Source organism: Tachyglossus aculeatus, chromosome 11 (assembly GCF_015852505.1).
Source record: "Tachyglossus aculeatus isolate mTacAcu1 chromosome 11, mTacAcu1.pri, whole genome shotgun sequence".
NCBI classification, from domain to species: domain Eukaryota; kingdom Metazoa; phylum Chordata; class Mammalia; order Monotremata; family Tachyglossidae; genus Tachyglossus; species Tachyglossus aculeatus.
Window position 1 is genome coordinate 29,890,015 of NC_052076.1, and position 19,051 is coordinate 29,909,065.

At 57.2% G+C, this 19,051-nt stretch overlaps 1 protein-coding gene and 1 long non-coding RNA gene across 5 annotated transcripts in view; one reads left to right on the plus strand and one right to left on the minus strand.

The window, feature by feature from the left end:
* Positions 1–15,909, plus strand: part of DIXDC1 (DIX domain containing 1) — a 34,977-nt gene extending 19,068 nt beyond the window's left edge. For 2 of the 4 annotated variants that reach the window (XM_038753609.1, XM_038753607.1), the window contains exons 6-20: positions 2,570–2,685; positions 3,271–3,404; positions 6,589–6,678; positions 6,963–7,016; positions 8,199–8,249; positions 8,754–8,858; positions 9,088–9,141; positions 10,187–10,279; positions 10,382–10,453; positions 10,588–10,662; positions 11,531–11,716; positions 11,839–11,902; positions 12,309–12,411; positions 12,958–13,066; positions 13,442–15,909. In XM_038753609.1, coding sequence (XP_038609537.1) covers positions 2,570–2,685; positions 3,271–3,404; positions 6,589–6,678; positions 6,963–7,016; positions 8,199–8,249; positions 8,754–8,858; positions 9,088–9,141; positions 10,187–10,279; positions 10,382–10,453; positions 10,588–10,662; positions 11,531–11,716; positions 11,839–11,902; positions 12,309–12,411; positions 12,958–13,066; positions 13,442–13,522 — 1,387 coding nt within the window. In that variant the 3' untranslated portion in view covers positions 13,523–15,909. Of the gene's footprint in view, positions 1–1,380; positions 1,440–2,569; positions 2,686–3,270; positions 3,405–6,588; positions 6,679–6,962; positions 7,017–8,198; positions 8,250–8,753; positions 8,859–9,087; positions 9,142–10,186; positions 10,280–10,381; positions 10,454–10,587; positions 10,663–11,530; positions 11,717–11,838; positions 11,903–12,308; positions 12,412–12,957; positions 13,067–13,441 lie in introns of those variants that run through there. The other 2 variants (XM_038753610.1, XM_038753608.1) reach the window with 2 other exon arrangements.
* Positions 131–14,192, minus strand: LOC119934194. The gene is made up of 3 exons (XR_005452876.1): positions 14,107–14,192; positions 2,557–2,659; positions 131–170 (listed from the first exon to the last, which is right to left on the minus strand). It is a non-coding gene; the product is annotated as an uncharacterized LOC119934194 (long non-coding RNA).
* Positions 15,910–19,051: the final 3,142 nt, after the last annotated feature.

Below are 19,051 nucleotides of genomic sequence, written 5' to 3' on the forward strand. Positions count from 1 at the left end.
CCCAGTGGTCATTCTGCTGTGGTCCACGACGACAGAGAAGCAGCGTGGCTTAGCCAAAAGAGCCCGGGCTTCGGAGTCAAAGGTCATGGGTTCCAATCCCGGCTCCGCCACTTGTCCGCTATGTGACTTCGGGTGAGTCACTTCGCTTCTCTGGGCCTCAGTTCCCTCATCTGGAAAAGGGGGATGAAGCATGTGAGCCCCACATGGGACAGCTGGATTGCCTTGTATCTACCCCAACGCTTAGAACAGTGCTTGGCACACAGTAAGCGCTTAGCAAATACTATTATTATTATTATTATTATTATGACACCCTGATTGTCTTCGCCCCAGTCAGTCTCCTGCTGGTGTCCCCCACGGGCCTTGCCCACCCCCACTGGGTCAGCCAGGAGACCCCCAAACCCCCCTGACCCAAGTGATGCCCCTCAGAGGAACTGTCCATTCCGCCCTGACAAAAGACCAGCCCGGGGCCCCAAGGGCAGGGGGTCGTCGCCCAGTGGGCCGGGTTGAGGCACGGGAGGTGGGCAAGGGGGTGGACAGCCTCTGGCCGGGGCTGCCCTTGGATCGCCATCTGGCCGGTCTAGCGGCTTGGACAAAAACCGTGGCTCAGTGGAAAGAGCCCGGGCTTTGGATTCAGGGGTCATGGGTTCAAATCCCGACTGTGCCAACTGTCAGCCGTGTGACTTTGGGCAGATAATAATAATAATGGCATTTGTTAAGCGCTTACTATATGCAAAGCACTGTTCTAAGCGCTGGGGGGGGGGGGATACAGGTGATCAGGTTGTCCCACGTGGGGCTCACAGTCATAATCCCCATTTTCCAGATGAGGTCACTGAGGCTCAGAGAAGTGAAGTGACTTGCCCAAGGTCACACAGCAGACAGGTGGCGGAGCCGGGATTCGAACCCATGACCTCCGACGCCGAAGCCCGGGCTCTTTCCACTGAGCCACGCTGCTTCTCTGTGCCTCAGTTACCCCACCTGTCCAATGGGGATTAAAACTGTGAGCCCCCCCCCCCCGTGGGACAACCTGATCACCTTGTAACCTCAACGAATACCATCGTTATTATTATTATTATTAGGGACGCCTCGCCCGTCGTCTGGCCATCCGGCCGCGGGCCAGCCGTGCCCTACTTCCTCCTCCTCCTCCTCCTGTCCCCTCCTCCTGTCCATTCGAGGGGGCGGGCCCGGGAGTGTGTGTGTGTGTGTGTGTGTGTGCGCAGGCGCGCCTGTGAGTGACGGCTGGGGGTGGGGGTCCCGCCCCCCCAGCTGCGGGGGGTCCGAGCCGCCTCTCCATCCGGCGCGATGCCGCAGCGAGCCGGGGCCCCGACCGGGGCCGGGCCCCCGGACCCCCAGCCCGGGCCCCCCCGGACCCCCCGCCCCTGCCCCCGGGCTCCCTGAGGCCCCGGCCTGCCGGACACCATGGGCGGCAGACAGGTCAAATGGTGAGGAGGGGGCCCCGGGGGGCTCGACAGCCGAGCAGGACCGGCTGATCGGTCGCTCCGTCGGTCGGTCCGGCGCGGCTGAGGGGGGCGAGGAAGAGGGGAGAGCTCTCCCGCGGAGCCCCTTCCCCCATCTTCCTCTCGCGGCGGACCCCATCCCGGGCCGGGAGGGAATTCGGGGGGCCGGGCAGACCTCTGGCTAATTTACCCCCTCCCAGTCCTGGGGGAAGAAAACAAGGGACAGCGGTGAACCGTGACCCTTGACTCTTGACCGGTCGTTGGGGATCGTGGCCAGGGGTGGTTCAGTTGGGCATCGAGCCGGTTTATCCGACCTAGATACGCCTGCGTCCACAGCGTATAGGGCTGCCTGGACGGCTTGGCCCCGGCACTGCCCTCGGGCCCCCCTGGGTCGCCTCGGACTCACCCCCTGTCCCCGTGCGTGCCCTGGGGCTGCTCCTGCCCAGCCCCCACTCTCTCAATCCAGGAACCACCGATGTTATTTTCTTGGGCTGGCCAGGTGCCCATCTGGGCAGGCAGAGCCGAGGAAGGAGCTGTGGGGGAGGATGGGCTGGGGTTTGTAGGCTCCAGCAACACCGGGAGAGGGAGGGGGGTCTCTGGTACCCCAACCAGTGGACCCCAGGAAGGCCCCAGGGGTGACAGCCCCTCACCCAGGCATCTCAGGCTTGTTGCTCAGTTTCTCCAGAAGGAGGGAGAGCTCTCTGGCCCCTTCTCAAATTCTGGGCCCCATCTCCCCAGCCTCTGGCCCCCCTTCTCCTCAATCTCCTACCCCCTCCTCCTCAATTTTTGGCCCCCTTCTCCCCAATCTGTGGCCCCCGAGCGGCCCCCTTCATCAGCAGAGATCAGGGCTGACCAGAACCAGGTTGATACCTGTCCCTGCCCCTACCCTACGTCTCCTGCGGTGTGTCCCAGCTCCCACCCGACCATGGCCTGGGGCTGACTCCAGCCAGTGGGGCTCCCAGATCCTCAGTAGGGATGAGCCATTCCCTCTTCCTGGCCACAGCCCCCAACACCCCCGCCACCACCACCCTGCTCCAGCCAGCCCCCTCCCTCAGACTCCCTGGGAAAGAGGAGTCTTGTCTCCCCACAGCATGGTAATTACCTCTCTTCCACGGCAGCCTGACCTCCTCCAGTCCACTCCATGGTGTGAAGAGTGAGTCAGCCTCCCCTCGGGCAGAGGAACGAGCCAGCTTCGTGATAGTCCCCTGTGAGGCAGCGGAGAACAGGACAGGTAACTTAACTTAATGCAGGGGGTGGGGGACGCAGTCATCCGTCCGTACCTGCCATCGATGGATGGATGGATGAACAAATAACCGGACAGTGATTCTGGGACCGTCCCTCATAGCCAGGATCCTCAGTGGGCCCCAAGAAGGCCTCAGAAGAACCTGGGGAGGTAGTGGGGACATGGCCAGGGCACCGCCGTCGGGCTAAAGGGGCAGACTCACGTGCTTGATTCAAACCTGGGCGGTGCAGGGGGCAACCGGCCCTGGCATCTTAGGGATAGGTGCCCCTCAAGGGCGGGGGCTGAGACTTTCTCTGGGAGAAGGTGGCTACAGGGTCCCCAGGCTCCTCGGGACAAACCTTGTGAGGTCCAGTTCTGGGTGTTCAGGGGAGCCGGGAGGGGGCCCTGGGCCGGGCCGCTTCCTCTAGAGGGAAGGGGTTTTTCCCTCAACTGCTCCCACAGGGAAGGGCCTGGTTTGCCCTGCAGAGTTGGCGCCTAAGTGGGGGAGAGGAGGAGGAGGAGGAGGTGGCTTCCCAGTGCCCCGGCCCCTCCCCTCTGCCAGCCCCGGCAGTGACCCCTGTTTGCGTTTTGCAGATGAGGCAGACGCCCCATTTTCTCGGGACTGGCACGTGGGGAGCTCGGGGACGTGGGAGGAGCAGCTGCTGGAGCAGCAGGACCACTTGGAGAAGGAGATGGAGGAGGCCAAATCTCTCATCTCCGGCCTACAGGTAGCTTTTCCTCTCAAGGCGCCCCGGCCCACCTGCCGGGCCCTCCCCCATCCATCTGGGCGTCCCTCCTTCCCCCCATTCCGGGGAGGCCGTATGGGAGGTCAGCATTGAGAGAGGAGGGCACAAGACCTGCACAGAGTGGAGATGCCAGGAAACCACTGACGCCAGGAATTCTTCCAGGGACTTTTCAGGCTGAGGTCCCCTCCCCAGTGCCCACATCTTCCTTCTGGTGTCTGCCCTATACAGTACTGCCTTCTTCTGGTGGGAACAAGGTGCAATGTTGTCATCTCATCTTCCCTCACTCCTCCCTAAACGGGATTTTGGGGGACCATAGCTCGGATCCCCCACAGTTTCAGGGGGGCCCCTACTTAGAGGCCTCCATGTTAGCCATAGGCCAGGTAACCACCCCACCTCCATCTGTTCCCATAGCGTGGCTCAGTGGAAAGAGCCCGGGCTTTGGAGTCAGAGGTCACGGGTTCAAATCCCGGCTCCTCCGACTGTCAGCTGTGTGACTTTGGGCAAGTCACTTCTCTGGGCCTCAGTTATCTCATCTGTAAAATGGGGATGAAGACTGGGAGCCCCCTGTGGGACAACCTGATCACCTTGTATCCTCCCCAGCGCTTGGAACAGTGCTCTGCACATAGTAAGCGCTTAACAAATGCCATTATTATTATTATTATTCTGCTTTTCCCATGCTCAGCCCCTCCTTCTCTCTGATCCTCTCCATGTGACCCATCCCCTTCTCCCATCCTGGCTTTTGTATGTTGGCCTGGCCCAGGAGGGTCCCCGAGCTGGGCTCCAAGGGCCCTGAAGTTGTCCCCTGGTCTTCCTTTCTGTGCTCTCCGGGAACTGACAGCCTGTGAATGGCCAAGAGTCCGTGGACCGGCACAAAGTCCCCATTGTGGGGGCGACTCGCAGCCGGCCGGCCTAGGGAGCGGCAGGCGGGCAAGGGTGCTCTGCCAGCCCGCAGCACGGAGGTCACTTAAGGAAATGGAGTATGGGGCTTGGGCAGAGGCCACCCGTGTGCCACCAACCTCAGGACCCCAGAGCCCCTCCTGCCCAGGGCAAAGGCTGTGGGGAGCTGAGATCCCCCAGGCCACATCAGCCTGGCAGCAAAGGGAGGTTAGTCCAGGCAGGCTCTTGACGCCCCAGAGCTTCCCAGCTCCTCAGGTGGGGACAGAAAGCCCCAAGCCCTGGGGCCTTCTGCCCACTGAGGCTATTTAGAGTGGGGGTCACTGCAAATCCTGGATCCTGCACCCGACCTCAGTGCTCAGAGCTGTACTCTGAGTAAATACTAAGCGCTCAGTAAGTGTCAGCTCATGCCTGCTGTTAGATGAGCTCTAACTGCATTTTCACTGAGACTTTCTCATTCTGGCCTTTCTGTTTCCCCAGTTCCCCCAAACCTGTTTTAATCCCAATCTTGAAGGGCTAAAATTAACCAAAGGACAAATGATGGACACCTGAAGAATATATTCATCTCAGCCTCCCCTCCAGTTTTTTATGGTATTTAAGTGTTTACTAAACGTGTCCAAGCACTGTAATAATAATAATAATGATGATAATTATATTAGTTAAGCACTTACTATGTGTCAAGCACTATTCTAAGCACTGGGATAGATACGGGGTTATCAGGTTGTCCCACACGGGGCTCACAGGCTTAATCCCCATTTTACAGATGAGGTAACAGGCACAGAGAAGTTATTATTATTATTATTATTATTACTATGTGCCAAGCTCAGTGGCCACGGAGCTGACCTCTCCCCGTCAGCATTACCTTAGTTTACCTTACCCGGCCCAGCCCCGGGTTAGATCCACTAAGTCCCTGGCTATGAGCCCAGCTAGCGATTGGCTGAATCTCAACTGGGCCGGGGCAGGGAACTCCCAGTTTCCTTTCTTAATCAGTCAGTCAACTGGGTTCATTGAGTGCTTACTGTGTGCAGAGCACTTTGAGCAATTGGGTGAGGACAATATAACAATATAACAGATGCATTCATTCATTCAATCGTATTTATCGAGAGTTTACTGTGTGCAGAGTACTAATAATAATAATAATTGGCATTTGTTAAGCGCTTACTATGTGCAAAGCACTGTTCTAAGCACTGGGGAGGATACAGGGTGATCAGGTTGTCCCACGTAGGGCTCACAGTCTTAATCCCCATTTTACAGGTAACTGAGGCCAGAGAAGTTAAGTGACTTGCCCAAGATCACACAGCAGACATGTGGCGGAGTCGGAAGTCGAGCTGTACTAAGCACTTGGAAAGTACAGTTTGGCAACAGAGACAGTCCCTTCCCAACAACGGGCTCACAGTCTAGAAATTCTCCGCCCACAACGAGCTTACAGTTTGGAAGCAGCGTGGCCTAATGGAAAGAGCACAGATCTGGGGGTTAGGAGATCTAGATTCTAATCCCGACTCCTCCACTCATCTGCTACCTGACCTTGGGCAAGCCACTTCATTTCGCTGTGCCTCAATTTCCTCATCTACCAAATGGGGATATAGTGCCTGTTCTCCCTCTCCTTCAGGCTGTGGACTCCATGTGGGACAGGTTCTTTGTCCTCCTTGATTGTCTTGCATCTAACTCAGTGCTTAGCCCAGAGTAAGTGCTTAAGTGCTTAACAAATACCCCAATTATTATTGCTATTATTGTTACTATAATTAATCAGTTAATAGTATATACTGAGCACTGTACCAAAGTGCCTGGGTGAGCAGAATCAAAGATGACGTGCCTTCTACCAACAAGGATCTTGCCATCTAGCCCTCGCTTTCTCCTCCAGGTCCCCTCAGGCAGGAAAACCAGCCTTGGGCATGGGAAGACTGTGAGCCCAATGTTGGGTAGGGACTGTCTCTATATGTTGCCAATTTGTACTTCCCAAGCGCTTAGTACAGTGCTCTGCACATAGTAAGCGCTCAATAAATACGATTGATGATGATGATGATGAAGAGGGGTTGGGGGGTGCTCCCGGCCCCATTCCTCACAACTCCCAAAACGTCTCCCCAGGAGCAGGCAACATCCCGGTCTCCCTCAGCCGCTGATCCCAGGGCGCCTCAAGGGCTTCCAGACTCTACCCTGGCTAGTGGATACCGGGGGACCGGGTCACTGCTGGAGGGGTCTGGGTGATCCCGATGGCCTCAGCAGCCTGGGCCCCTGTCCAACTGGGCCTCTTTCCCCCCTTTGTCCCTGGCAGGCCCTGCTGCTCCACGGCTCGTTGCCAGAGGACGACCAGGAGAAGTCGCTGGCCATCGCCGACCATGGCGCTAACCCCGAGGAGCAGCTGGTGAGCGGATTTCTGCGCCTCCACCTGGCCCCAGCCCCCCGTTTGGTCCAACCAGTCAATTAATCGATGTTATTTATTGAGCACTTACCGTGTGCAGAGCACTGTACTAAGCATTTGGGAGAGTACGTGTTCCCTGTTGTATTGTACTTTCCGAAGTACCTAGTACAGTGCTCTGCACCCATTAAGCGCTCAATAAATATGAGTAATGAGTGAATGAACGAGCTGACAGTCTAGAGGCCCAGCCCTGGCCACAGGGCAAAACCGCCCGTCCACTGTCCCTCCAGGTCATCATCCGCAGCCGCCTGGACCTCAGCACGGAGGAAAATCAAGGACTGAAGGTGTGTCCGCCGATATGGGGAGGCACCCACCTGGGGAGGGAGGGAGGGAGCTCCTCCGGCCCCCTGGACACACTGGGTGCGGCCCCTCAGCCAGCAGGAAGGAAGCCTGGCGCCGCCGGCTGTCCTCGCTCCGGCCAGTCCGGTCGATCCCTGCACCGAGATGCCCCGCGGCCTCTCCTAGGAAGCCCGGGAGCTGGGGCCGGTGGCTGGCTCAGAGGTGGAATCTCCCTGCGGTCCAGGGAACAAAGCCAGGGGCTCTGGAGCAGCTGGCCCTGCTGGCACCAGGCCTGGTCTCTGGTTCTTTGCTCCCTTCTCCATCCCCCAAGTAGCCCCTTCCGGGCCAAGCCAGTTCATCCAGGCTAGGGTGCCCTTGAATCCCAGGGGCGGTAGGGAGGACTGGACGGCCAGCTGACCCGGAGCAGGTCAGGAGAAGTGACGGGGCCCTGGAGAGCTCAGGTCACTGACTGAGGGCAGCGAAGAACCAGCAGAGCCTGTCTGTCCTACCAGGCATTTGTTGTTGTTATCACTATTATTATTATCATCATCATCAATCGTATTTATTGAGCGCTTACTATGTGCAGAGCACTGTACTAAGCGCTTGGGAAGTACAAATTGGCAACATATAGAGACAGTCCCTACCCAACAGTGGGCTCACAGTCTTATCTTCAACTTAATCATTATTATTGCCATGGTACTTGTTAAACGCTTACTTTGCGCCAGACACTATACCAAACGCTGAAGTAGATACAAAGTTGTCTGCTGTGTGACCCTGGGCAAGCCACTTCTCTGTGCCTCAGTTACCTCATCTGTAACAAGGAGATTAAGACCGTGAGCCCCCACGTGGGACATGGACTGTGTCCAACCTGATCAGTTCGTATCTACCGCAGCGCTTAGTGTAGTACTTGGTACATAGTAGGAGCTTAAATACGGTTAAAAAAAAAAGATCGGGTTGGACCCAGTCCTTGTCCCACAAGGGGCTCCCAATTTGAATAGGAGGGTGCAGCCCTTCTTGGAGGCAGGGGGAGGGATAGGTTGACCTTTGGCAGCCCGGCCGGCAATTCTCTGATCCTACATCTTCCGGCTGAGGTTCGGACCGGCCAGGGAATGCCCCTGCTCCCACCCTTACCCCTCCCCTGGGTGCCTGACTGCCCATCTGGCTGACAGGGGGTTTTTGGGTTTCAGAAGGAGCTGTTGAAGTGCAAGCAGGAGGCCAGAACTTTACAAGGCATAAAGGTAAAAAGAGGAGACTCCCCCCAGCCCTTCCCCGAGGCCCTGGGCATCAGAGACCCTTTGGGTGTCCGTGAGGGTGGGGATAGGGAACCCCTGGATTCTGAGCGTATTTCTCCACTGGCTGGCTGGGTGACTTCAAGTCACGGGGACCTCAGACGGGGGAGAATCTCCGCTCACACAAGGTTTATCCCTGGCGCCTGTGACTCAGTCGTGCCAGTGTGATAGGAGCCGTTTCATCAGCTCCAGGCTTGAGGATGTGGAGACACTTCCTGGGGGCCAGCGGATGCTGTGTCAGCTGGGCCTTACGGGACAAGGGATCCTGTGGCCTGGAGCCACCCCTCTGGCCTGAGGTGGGAGGGAAGGCAAATTGGTCTCAGGGGGTCCGTGCCCCTTCCCCACCCTCCTCAGCCTCCTCCACCCCCCGTCCCTTCCTCTTGGCCCCCAATGCACTGAGCCGTGCCTCTGTCGCTAGCTCTGCTGCGGTAGTTATTGACATTTGTTTCCTAGGATGCCTTGCAGCAGAGGCTGGCCCAGCAGGACACCTCAGTTCTGCAGCTCAAGCAAGAGCTGCTCAGGACCAGCATGGATAGGGATGAGTTGCAAAACCAGAACGTGAGTGCGTGTGTGTGTGCGTGTGTGTGTGTGTGTGTGTGTGTGAGAGAGAGAGAGAGAGAGAGAGAGAGCACACGTGTGTGCATAAGCCGGGTTCCCCCTGTCCCCAGCGTGGGTGCCAGTCCCCAGGGCCAGCCTGGCCATGGAGGCGGAAGAGATGGGGAGAAGCGGGGTCGGGGAGAGGGAGACATCAACAGCCCAGCCTGCCCTCTCCACTCCCTCCCCACAGGTGGACCTACAGAGGAAGGTGGACGAGAGGGACCGGCTCTTGGGGGAGGTCAAGGTGAGAGTCAGGGCCATGGAGACCCGGCATCCAGCTGTTCTGGCCGCCCCGGTCCCTCCTGCCCCCTCCTTGCTCTCCCCTGTCCGACCTCAGCCCCCTCCCTCTCCTCCCTCTGCCCCCTCCATCCGGCCCCTGCTTTCAACAAGTCAACCCCCCAAAATAGCCACTTCCAGTCAGGAAATCGTGCTCACTGGACCGACCCAGCACGGTCCTTCTGCCCATCCAGTGTGGTTTAGCGAGTGTCGCTTTGAGCTTGGCTCCCCACTGGGCACTGGGATGTTAGAAGAAGCAGCCTGCACCTGTGAGAGACCCAGTGGGGTGCTGGAAACACACTATCACACCCCATCGTACTCTCTTTTTCTTTCTCTCTCTCTCTCTCTCTCTCTCTCTCTCTCTCACGCACATGCACTCACATACATCACACCCAGCATAGATACACACTGTGCAACAGTGTGGCCCAGTGGAAAGCACCAGCCCGGGAGCCAGGAAAACCAAGTTCCAATTCCGGCTCTGCCATTTGCCTGCCGTGTGACCCCGGGCAAGTCACTCCCCTTCTCCGAGCCTCAGTCCCCTCATCTATAAAAATTGGCGATGAGAAACTTGTTCTCATTTCCCCCTTGGACTGGGAGTCCTTGTGAGGTAGGGACTGTGTCCGACCTGCTTATATTTTATCTGCTCCAATGCGTAGTACAGTGCCTGGCACAGAGTAAGTGCATATCAAATATCTAAGTTATTGTGATCATGATTATTGTTACACAGCCTCACCTGGCACAGATACACAAATACACAGACCCACACATATCCCAGGTGGGATAGGAATTGTGTGGAACCTCTCCAGTCACCTGTGATTGCCTGACCTGGCTTAGGAGGGCCCAGGTGGCTGGGGGAAGGGGAGCTGCCCCCCCGGGTCGCCCTGTCCTGGTCAGGTGGGGGCATGGAGGTGGCTGGGGGGAGGGCCGGGGCAGGTTGGGAGGTTGGTCGGGAAGCGCCTCCTCCTCCTCACAGGCCCGGAGGCTGAGGCTCCGTCCACCTTTGTGAGTCGCAGAGAGACTTGGGTCAGCGGGATCGCTGCCTCCAGCAGCACCAGGCCCGGCTGGACCACCTGCAGCGCAAGCTCGCCCAGGCCAACACCCAGCAGGTGGGACCTCGGCCCCCTCGCCCCCTCGGATGGCCCTCTGCGGACCTTCCCGCGGCCCCCCGCAGCCCCTCCGCCGACCAGTTGTGCCCTTCCACCGTGCAGGTGGAGCTGAAGCGGGAATTGGAGCACAAGGACGCCCTCCTGTCCCGGAGCATAAAGAGAGCCCCGGATGAGGTGGGGGCCGCCCCTTGGGGCACGAGGGAGGGACCAGGCCAAACCGAGCCTCAGGCCGGACCTCCCGGGATGAGGACGGGCAGTTGCCGCTGCGCCTGTCCATCCCCGTCTGGACCGGCCTCCTCCTCACACAGGTCGCCCGCTCTCCCGACCTCGGTTTCCGGAGCAACGGTCTCCCCGCCCCCTCCACTGCAGCGGCGGCCCATGGGGTAGGTGCCGGTCTGGGCCGCGTCTTGGGTGCCGGGGGGAGGGCCCCTAATCCCTCACCCCAACACCAAGCTGCCAGGGGACGGTGGAAGTGCAGGGGGACGTTTCTCAGAGTGGGGAACGGAGCCCACTGTTGGTTAGGGACTGTCTCTATATGTTGCCAATTTGTACTTCCCAAGCGCTTAGTACAGTGCTCTGCACATAGTAAGCACTCAATAAATACGATTGATTGATTGATTGATTGATTGGGGTTCTCCAGTCCTTCCTGGGCTCCGACATTAGCGAACATATGCACCGCACGCATGTGCTTACCCGTGTGCAGGCTCAGAGGCCGGTGGCCTGAGCCCCAGAAATCAACGGTATTTATTGAGTGCTTGCCGTGTGCACTTAGCACTGTGTACTAAGCCCTTGGGAGAGTCCAATACAACAGAGTTGGCACACACGTTCCCTGCCCACAACAGTCTAGAGGTGGAGACTGACATTAATATAAATAAACTGGGGGCAGGGAATGTGCCTGTTTATTGTTATAGTGTACTCTCCCAAGGGCTTAGTACAGTGCTTTGAACACAGTAAGTGCTCAATAAATACGATTGAATGAATGAGTGATTTGTAATATATTATTTGAAGGTATGTACGTAAGTGCTGTGGGGTTCCCCCCAGGATGCTACCCTTCTGTCCCCCACCCTGTCCCCAACCAACCAATCAATCAGTGGTATTGGAGTGCTAATTATGTTCAGAATGCTGTACTAAACTCCTGGGAGAATACCCACTACAGAATGTAGTGGACACGTTCCGTCCCTATCCAGGCCGGGACCGCGGGTCTGACCCCGTTCTCAGGCCCGGCTCCCTGCTTCTCCCCGCCCCACCCAGGTCCCGCCCCCGCTGCGCCAGCGTGGCGACCTGCGGCTGGTGCGCGACGCCCTGCGTAGCCTGCGTGACAGCTTCGGCGGCCACGACCCGCAGCACCACACCATCGACAGCCTGGAGCAGGGCATCTCCAGCCTCGTCGAGCGGCTGCACCTCGCCGAGATGCTGCCCATACGCCCCGAGAGACGGGTGACTCGCGGTCCCGGAGGCGGGGGGGCGGGGAGGGCGGGCCCGCAGGGGCCACAGGAGCCGACTGCACAACCGGGGGAGGGCAGCTCGGAGAGGCTGACGGCGTCGGGCTCGCTCCCCAGGTTCGCGGGAAGTCACCGGGGCGAGCAGCGGGCGAATCCCGGGAGTCGCGGCCTCCCTGTCCCGGTGAGTGCCCCTTGGGTCCCATCCGGCCCCGCCGGGGCCGCCTCACCCACAGGGCCCGCCTTATTCGCGATCCCCTTGCCCACCACGCTCGGCCGCCCGCCACAGCCGCCAAGCCCTTCGGCCTGCTCCCAGCCCCACCGAGGCGGCTGACGGTGTGGGTGGACCCCGGCTCTCTGGGCTTGCAGCTCCGTGTGGCAGCTCAATAGGGGGTCCCGCTTTTCCGTCCTCCTCGCCTCCTTCCCCTCGCGGCACCAAAGGGGTCACTCCCACTGCTGACCCCGTGGGCCATTGGGACCTTGAGGCAGGGTTCCTGTCTGGGGTGGGGGCTGACTTTCTGTCTCTCCACGGCGGGCGGAGAGCGAACCGCGAGGTCGGTGATGACCCCCGGGGGGGTCTCCGTCCGCAGACCTGCCCCCGGAGCTGAGCTCTCCGGCCAACGGCAGCGGCACCAAAGTGCTCTACTTCACTGACCACTCACTCACGCCCTTCACGGTCAACATACCAAAGAGGTGAGCCGGTCACGTGTCTGTGACACATGACTCACACTCCCCTTGCCAGGCGGGGAAGGGGGACCGGATACCTTTGGCGGTGTGGGGCAGTGGGGTGAGGGGAGCCGTGGGACCCAATCTGGAGGCAACTTTGCGACCGGAGCATTCACCCCCGACCCCCTCCCGCCACCCCACCCTCCACCCCGCTGGGCGCGAGCTTCGGGACTGAAGCTCAGGGAGGTTCGAGAATGAAGGGGTCCAGCCGGGGCGACCACAGCAGTGGGCAGCGCCAGGGCCGACCGCGTGGGGATGGCCAACAGCTGCCCGCCTCCTCCCCCATAGATTGACCCAATCCCCTCTGGGCCTCATCGTTATCCTCGCCTTGCCAAGGGAACGGAAGCCCCCTTACCCCCGTAGGGGTCACATTGTTGCCTTTGGGTTGTTCCGAAGCCGCAGGAGCCAGTCCTGCTCCGGCTGCGGTGGGATTTGGGGCACAGGGGCCCATGTGTCCGCCCCCATCCATCCGCTCTCTGGTTGGAACCCCACCCTTTCCTCCCCGGGCTGCAGGCTGGGGGAGGTGACCCTCCGGGACTTCCGAACGGCCATTGACCGGGGCAGGAATCTCCGCTATCACTTCAAGGCCTTGGACCCTGAGTTTGGCACCGTCAAGGAGGAGGTGAGCGTCCCTGGGCCCGACATCCCTGCCCACTTAGAGCCCACCCTCGAGGATCTCCCAACCTGCCCACCCTCCCCACCAGCCAGCCCAGAATCAGGTCAGGAATGGCCCAGTCGGGGAGCTGGGCCGGAGTCAGCGTGAGGGGCCGGTGCCTGGTCAGCCAGCTAGCCGGTCATCACTGCTGCGTCTGGATTTGCCAGTGAGCCTGCAGGCTTGGGCCCCAACCAGCGCCTCACCCTCTTCTCCCTCCCAGCCTTTCCTCTCTCCCTCAGCACCCAGAGGCTGTCTCCCCACCCGCCCTCGATACTTTCAACAAGGGCTGCCGGGGTGACGCTCACAGCCCCCCAACAACTCAGCCCACCCCTCCCAACCCAGGTTTTTCACGACAACGACCTCATTCCCGGCTGGGAAGGGAAAATCGTGGCTTGGGTGGAAGAAGACCACGGAGAGAACTAAGCCTCCTCCCCTCGCCCCTAGCCGTCGAGGACCGACCCGAGGCCCCGGCGGGTCCGGCTCCAGCCGCCTGAAGGGGCCTCTCTGAAGGCGGCGACCTGGGCCTGGGCGCCTCCACCTGCCCTCCAGCAGCTGGCACACAGTCACGGCCCGGGCCGGGGACTTGCCTGGCACCGCCTGGCAGGGCCACGGTTTGTCTATCTGCTGGCGACAAGCTGGCACGGTGCTGAGGCCCCCAGTAGGGCTGAGTGACCAGGGAAGGCAGGTCTCCCTTGTCCTCTCCTCCCCGACTTGCACCCCCGCCTTCGGACGGGGGAGCAGAGTGCAGCTCCCCAAGGCCCCTATGGCTCGCTGCTGGCGGGGGCCGCCAACTCTCCTCTCCCAGACAGTGGCCTTGGCATAAGGAAGGAGCTAGGGTGGCTCCTTAGTCCCGTGAGTCTTCCTAGAAGCCTCGGCGAGGGGTCCCTCCCCACCCTCCCTTGACTTTGCTTCTCCAGCAGCCGTCAGGTTCCCGGGGTTCCCTGTCCGGCGGGACAGGGCCAGGCCGCTGACCCAGCCCGAGGCGGCACATCCCGGCCCGCCCTTACCTCCTGCCACACGCTCCCGGCAGGCCGGGACCCGGGCTGGGCAAGCCGCCGGGCTCTGAGAACTGGACTCGCACAGCCAGGCGCCGGGCACCTTTCCCTCCTGCCAGCCCAGGCTGCCACCACTGCCAACGTCCACTGCCAGTCGGAAGACCTGCCCGCCTCGATCCGGTGCCACCGCGGGCAGCAGCGGGGCCCGACGTTTTACCGTTTGATCGTCGTCTGTCCCTTTTGTACCGCGTTCCCCTGGGTGTGGGCTGGCTTCGTTGGCTGCAGTCCACATCTATTTTTATAACCCCAAAATCGGGCAGGCGGGGAGTTCTTTCCTCTCTCCTCCCTTCCGTACCAGCCTCGTTTTCTAGAGAATTCAGACAACTTTTCTAAGAGTTTCAGGTGCGCGAGGTTTGGTTACCACATTGCCCGATTGCCACTCCGTCCTGGGGCCTCAACCCCACCCCTCCTGCCAGCTGGCAGGGCCACTGGGCCTTCCCGGTGAGCCGCTCCCCACTTCATCGGGAAACACGAGGGCTCAGAAACCTACCTAAGGTCCCGCTCGTCTGCTTTATCTCTGGAATCAGCCCGATTCTTGGCGCCTGTCTGCTGGACCCCGAGGGGGAGGCCCTGGGAAGCTGGAGAGGGATGCAGCATCACTGACTTGCGGGGCGCCGGGAGGTCACAGGGTCCCAAGGTCATGCAGGGCCATGCAGGCGGGCCCCATCACCCGCTGGTAGAAGAAGAAAGGGGAGCAGGTCTGCCAGGGGGGGACCTTATTGCTGAAGTGAGGGGTGGTGGGACGCCGCCTCCCCGTATCTAGCCTTATGTGTGTGGGGGTCCAGATGCTGTGGCTCCCAGCATCCATCCCCTAATCCTGGCGTGTGAAGAGAAGGGGTGCGTGGGAGTGACGGCTGTCAAAATGTACAGTGGGGCAGGTAGAAGTGAGTGGGGCAGCTCTTTGCTCAGGGAAAGCTAGAGGAGGTAGCACTGGGCCTTCTCCGTTCAGGAAGTCAGTGGAAAAGCCTGCGTTTCCCTCCGCCCTCTCTTGAGTGTACCTAGAGCACCTCTCCCAGGTAGCCGGGGGCGGCGGGGGGTTCAGAAAAGTCAAGCTGCGTGGGAGGAAGGTTGCTTGAAGTTTCCTCAGAGTCGGTCTAGTAAGGCCCCATACCCCGCCCCTCTGGGGTGGGGGCTGCCTGTCTAGTGGACCCTGTGGGAGAAGCCTGGAGAGGGAAGCGGCAACACTACCTTGGGGGTTGCTGGGTGGTCACAGGGTCATGGGGTTCCTGGGCCAGAAGGAGCTGGTTCTGGCCAGGGACATGTTTAGGGGGTCAAAGTGGACACTGGCTGCCCTCCCTCTCTCCCTGGGCCCCCCCTCCCCTAGATTTTCTCCATGAGAAAAATTGCTTTAAGGAGCCACTGGGTCAGCGGGAAACTCCCTCCAACAGGATACTACCCTGCCCCAGGGGCTCCTAGATTCTAGAGGTGAGTCCAGCCCCCATCACAGCTCCCCACTCTGCTCCAGGAGCCAGGGGCCACTTTGGCCCCGAGGAAGCACATAGCCCAGTGCCACGTTGTTTCACCAAGTATTCTTCCGGTTCACCTGTCCCTGGCAGCGCCAGCCCGCGCGGGCGGCCTTTTAAGGGCTGGCTGCCCCACCGTGTGAGGTTTTATTTTTTCAGAAATGGAAGTTCACTACCCTCCTGCCCGAGGCTGCTCTGTCCAAGCCAGAGGCCGCCTTCCGATTGAATTCCTGATGAGATCATGGGGGTCCTCTGCCTGTGTAACCCTGAATAAAATGGAATCGGGAACCTACGTCGGGCCTTTTTTTCTCATCCAGCATCCAGAAGCGCTGGCCTAGATTCTCCGGGTAGTACCTCTGTCAATGGTATTGAGCGCTTACTGTGTGCAAAGCGCTGTACTAAGCCCTTGGGAAAGTATAGTACAGTAGAGTGGGTAGGTGCGATCCCCATCTACACGGAACAATCTACAGGAGAAGCCTGCAGTCTTCAGGACTGAGTAGAGGTAATTGTATTTCCGCAAAAGCTGACAGGTGGGAATTAGGCCTGGTTCCTGGCCCTCGGGGGACTTAGCCAAGACCAGGCTGCTGGGCGTGGGGTCATTCATTCAATCATATTTATTGAGCGCTTACTGTGTGCAGAGCACTGTACTAAGCGCTTGGGAAGTCCAAGTTGGCAACATATAAAGACGGTCCCTACCCACCAGTGGGTCTGGAGCAGACGTTGAAACGCCATCCTTTCCCTGCAACTATCCACACCATAGTGGCCCCCAACTGTACTCTAGCCTGGGTTTTATGGTCATAGGGGTGGATTTGGGGCCGGAAATATCAGTTTACCTATGGCGGGAGTAGCACAGACTCATCCACGGCACTGAGGCACAGCTCCATAATAACAGTAACAACCAGTGAGACGTACTAGAAGCAACATGGCCTAGTAGCTAGAGCACAGGCCTGGAATTCTGTATACACGAATACCTGTGTATATATATATGTTTGTACACATTTATTACTCTATTTTACTTGTACATATCTATTCTATTTATTTTATTTTGTTAATATGTTTGGTTTTGTTCTCTGTCTCCCTCTTCTAGACGGTGAGCCCACTGTTGGGTAGGGACTGTCTCTATATGTTGCCAACTTGTACTTCCCAAGCGCTTAGTACAGTTCTCTGCACACAGCGCTCAATAAATACGATTGATTGATTGATTGATTGAATTCAGAAAGACCTGGAATCTAAGCCTGGATCTGCCACTTGTCCGCTGTGTGACCTTGGGCAAGTCACTTTGCTCCTCTGCCTCAGTTACCTCATCTGGAAAATGAGCCCCATGTGGGACTTGGACCATGTCCAACCTGATTATATTGTATAATAGTAATAATTGTGGTATTAAGGGCTTACTATGTGCCAGGCACTGTACTAAGCAGATTAGGTGGAACTCAGCCCGTCCCACATGGGGCCCACAGTCTCAATCCCTATTTTACAGATGAGGTAATTGAGGCGGAGAGAAGGGAAGTGACTTGCCTGAGGTCACACAGCAGACAAGTAGCAGAGCTGGGGTCTCCCCCAGTGCTTAGTATAGTGCCTGGAACATAGTAAGAGCTCAAATACCGTGTAATAAAATAATCATAGGTATGTGGAAAGCTTTTCAAGGTGTCAAGTACTACCCTAAGTGCTGAGGTATGTACAAGTGAATCAGAACAACACAACCTCTGTCCCACGTAGGGCTCACCAGTCTAAGGGGGAGGGAGAGCAAACGCTGAATCCCCATTGTACCGATGAGATAACTGAGGCACAGAGAAGTGAAGTGACTTACCCAAGGTCACACACCAGCGATGTGCTGGAGCTAGGATTAAATCAATCAATCAATCAATCGTATTTATTGAGCACTTACTATGTGCAGAGCACTGTACTAAGCTCTTGGGAAGTACAAGTTGGCAACATATAGAGATGGTCCCTACCCAACAGTGGGCTCACAGTCTAAAAGGGGGAGACAGAGAACAAAACCAAACATACGAACAAAATAAAATCAATAGGATAGATATGTACAAGTAAAATAAATAGAGTAATAAATATGTACAAACATATCATCATCATCATCATCAATCGTATTTATTGAGCGCTTACTGTGTGCAGAGCACTGTACTAAGCGCTTGGGAAGTCCAAGTTGGCAACATATAGAGACAGTCCCTACCCAACAGTGGGCTCACAGTCTAAAAGGGGGAGACAGAGAACAAAACCAAACATACTAACAAAATAAAATAAATAGGATAGATATGTACAAGTAAAATAAATAAATAAATAAATAAATAGAGTAATAAATCTGTACAAACATATATACATATATACAGGTGCTGTGGGGAAGGGAAGGAGGTAAGATGGGGGGATGGAGAGGGGGATGAGGGGGAGAGGAAGGAAGGGGCTCAGTCTGGGAAGGCCTCCTGGAGGAGGTGAGCTCTCAGCAGGGCCAAAACCAAAAAACCAATTAAACCATTAAACCATTAAAACCAATGTTCCTCTGACTCCCAAGCCTGTGCTCTACCCATTAGGGCACGCTGCTTCTCAAGCAGCTGCTCTGAGATTTGCCCAAAGTCTCTCAGACACGCTTTCTGTCAATCATTCATTCAATCACATTTATTGAGCACATACTGCGTGTACAGCCGTGTAGTAAGCACTTGAAAAGTACAACACAACAATAAACGGTGACATTTCCCTGCCCACAACGAGCTTCAGTCGGGGGGTGGGGGGGGCTGAACCTCCTATGGGGCTCATTTTATGGGTGAGGTGGCAGATTAGCGTATTTTGGACAGTAATCAGGAGGACTGATTCTCTGGAGAAGACACTATCAATCAATCAATCGTATTGAGGGCTTACTGTGTGCAGAGCACTGGACTAAGCGCTTGGGAAGTACAAGTCAGCAACACATAGAGACAGTCCCTACCCAACAGCGGGCTCACAGTCTAGAAGACTGTCCCCCGCCATCTTACCTCCTTCCCTTCCCCACAGCACCTGTATATATGTATATATGTTTGTACATATTTATTACTCTATTTATTTATTTTATTTGTACCTATCTATTCTATTTCTTTTATTTTGTTAGTATGTTTGGTTTGGTTCTCTGTCTCCCCCTTTTAGACTGTGAGCCCACTGTTGCGTAGGGACTGTCTCTAGATGTTGCCAATTTGTACTTCCCAAGCGCTTAGTCCAGTGCTCTGCACATAGTAAGCGCTCAATAAATACGATTGATGATGATAGGAGGGGGAGACAGAGAACAAAACCAAACATACTAACAAGGTAAAATAAAATAAAATAAATAGAATAGATATGTACAAGTAAGATAGAGTAATAAATATGTACAAACATATATACATATATCATCATTATCATCATCATAAAGCAAAATAAAATAAATAGAATAGATATGTACAAGTAAGATAAATAGA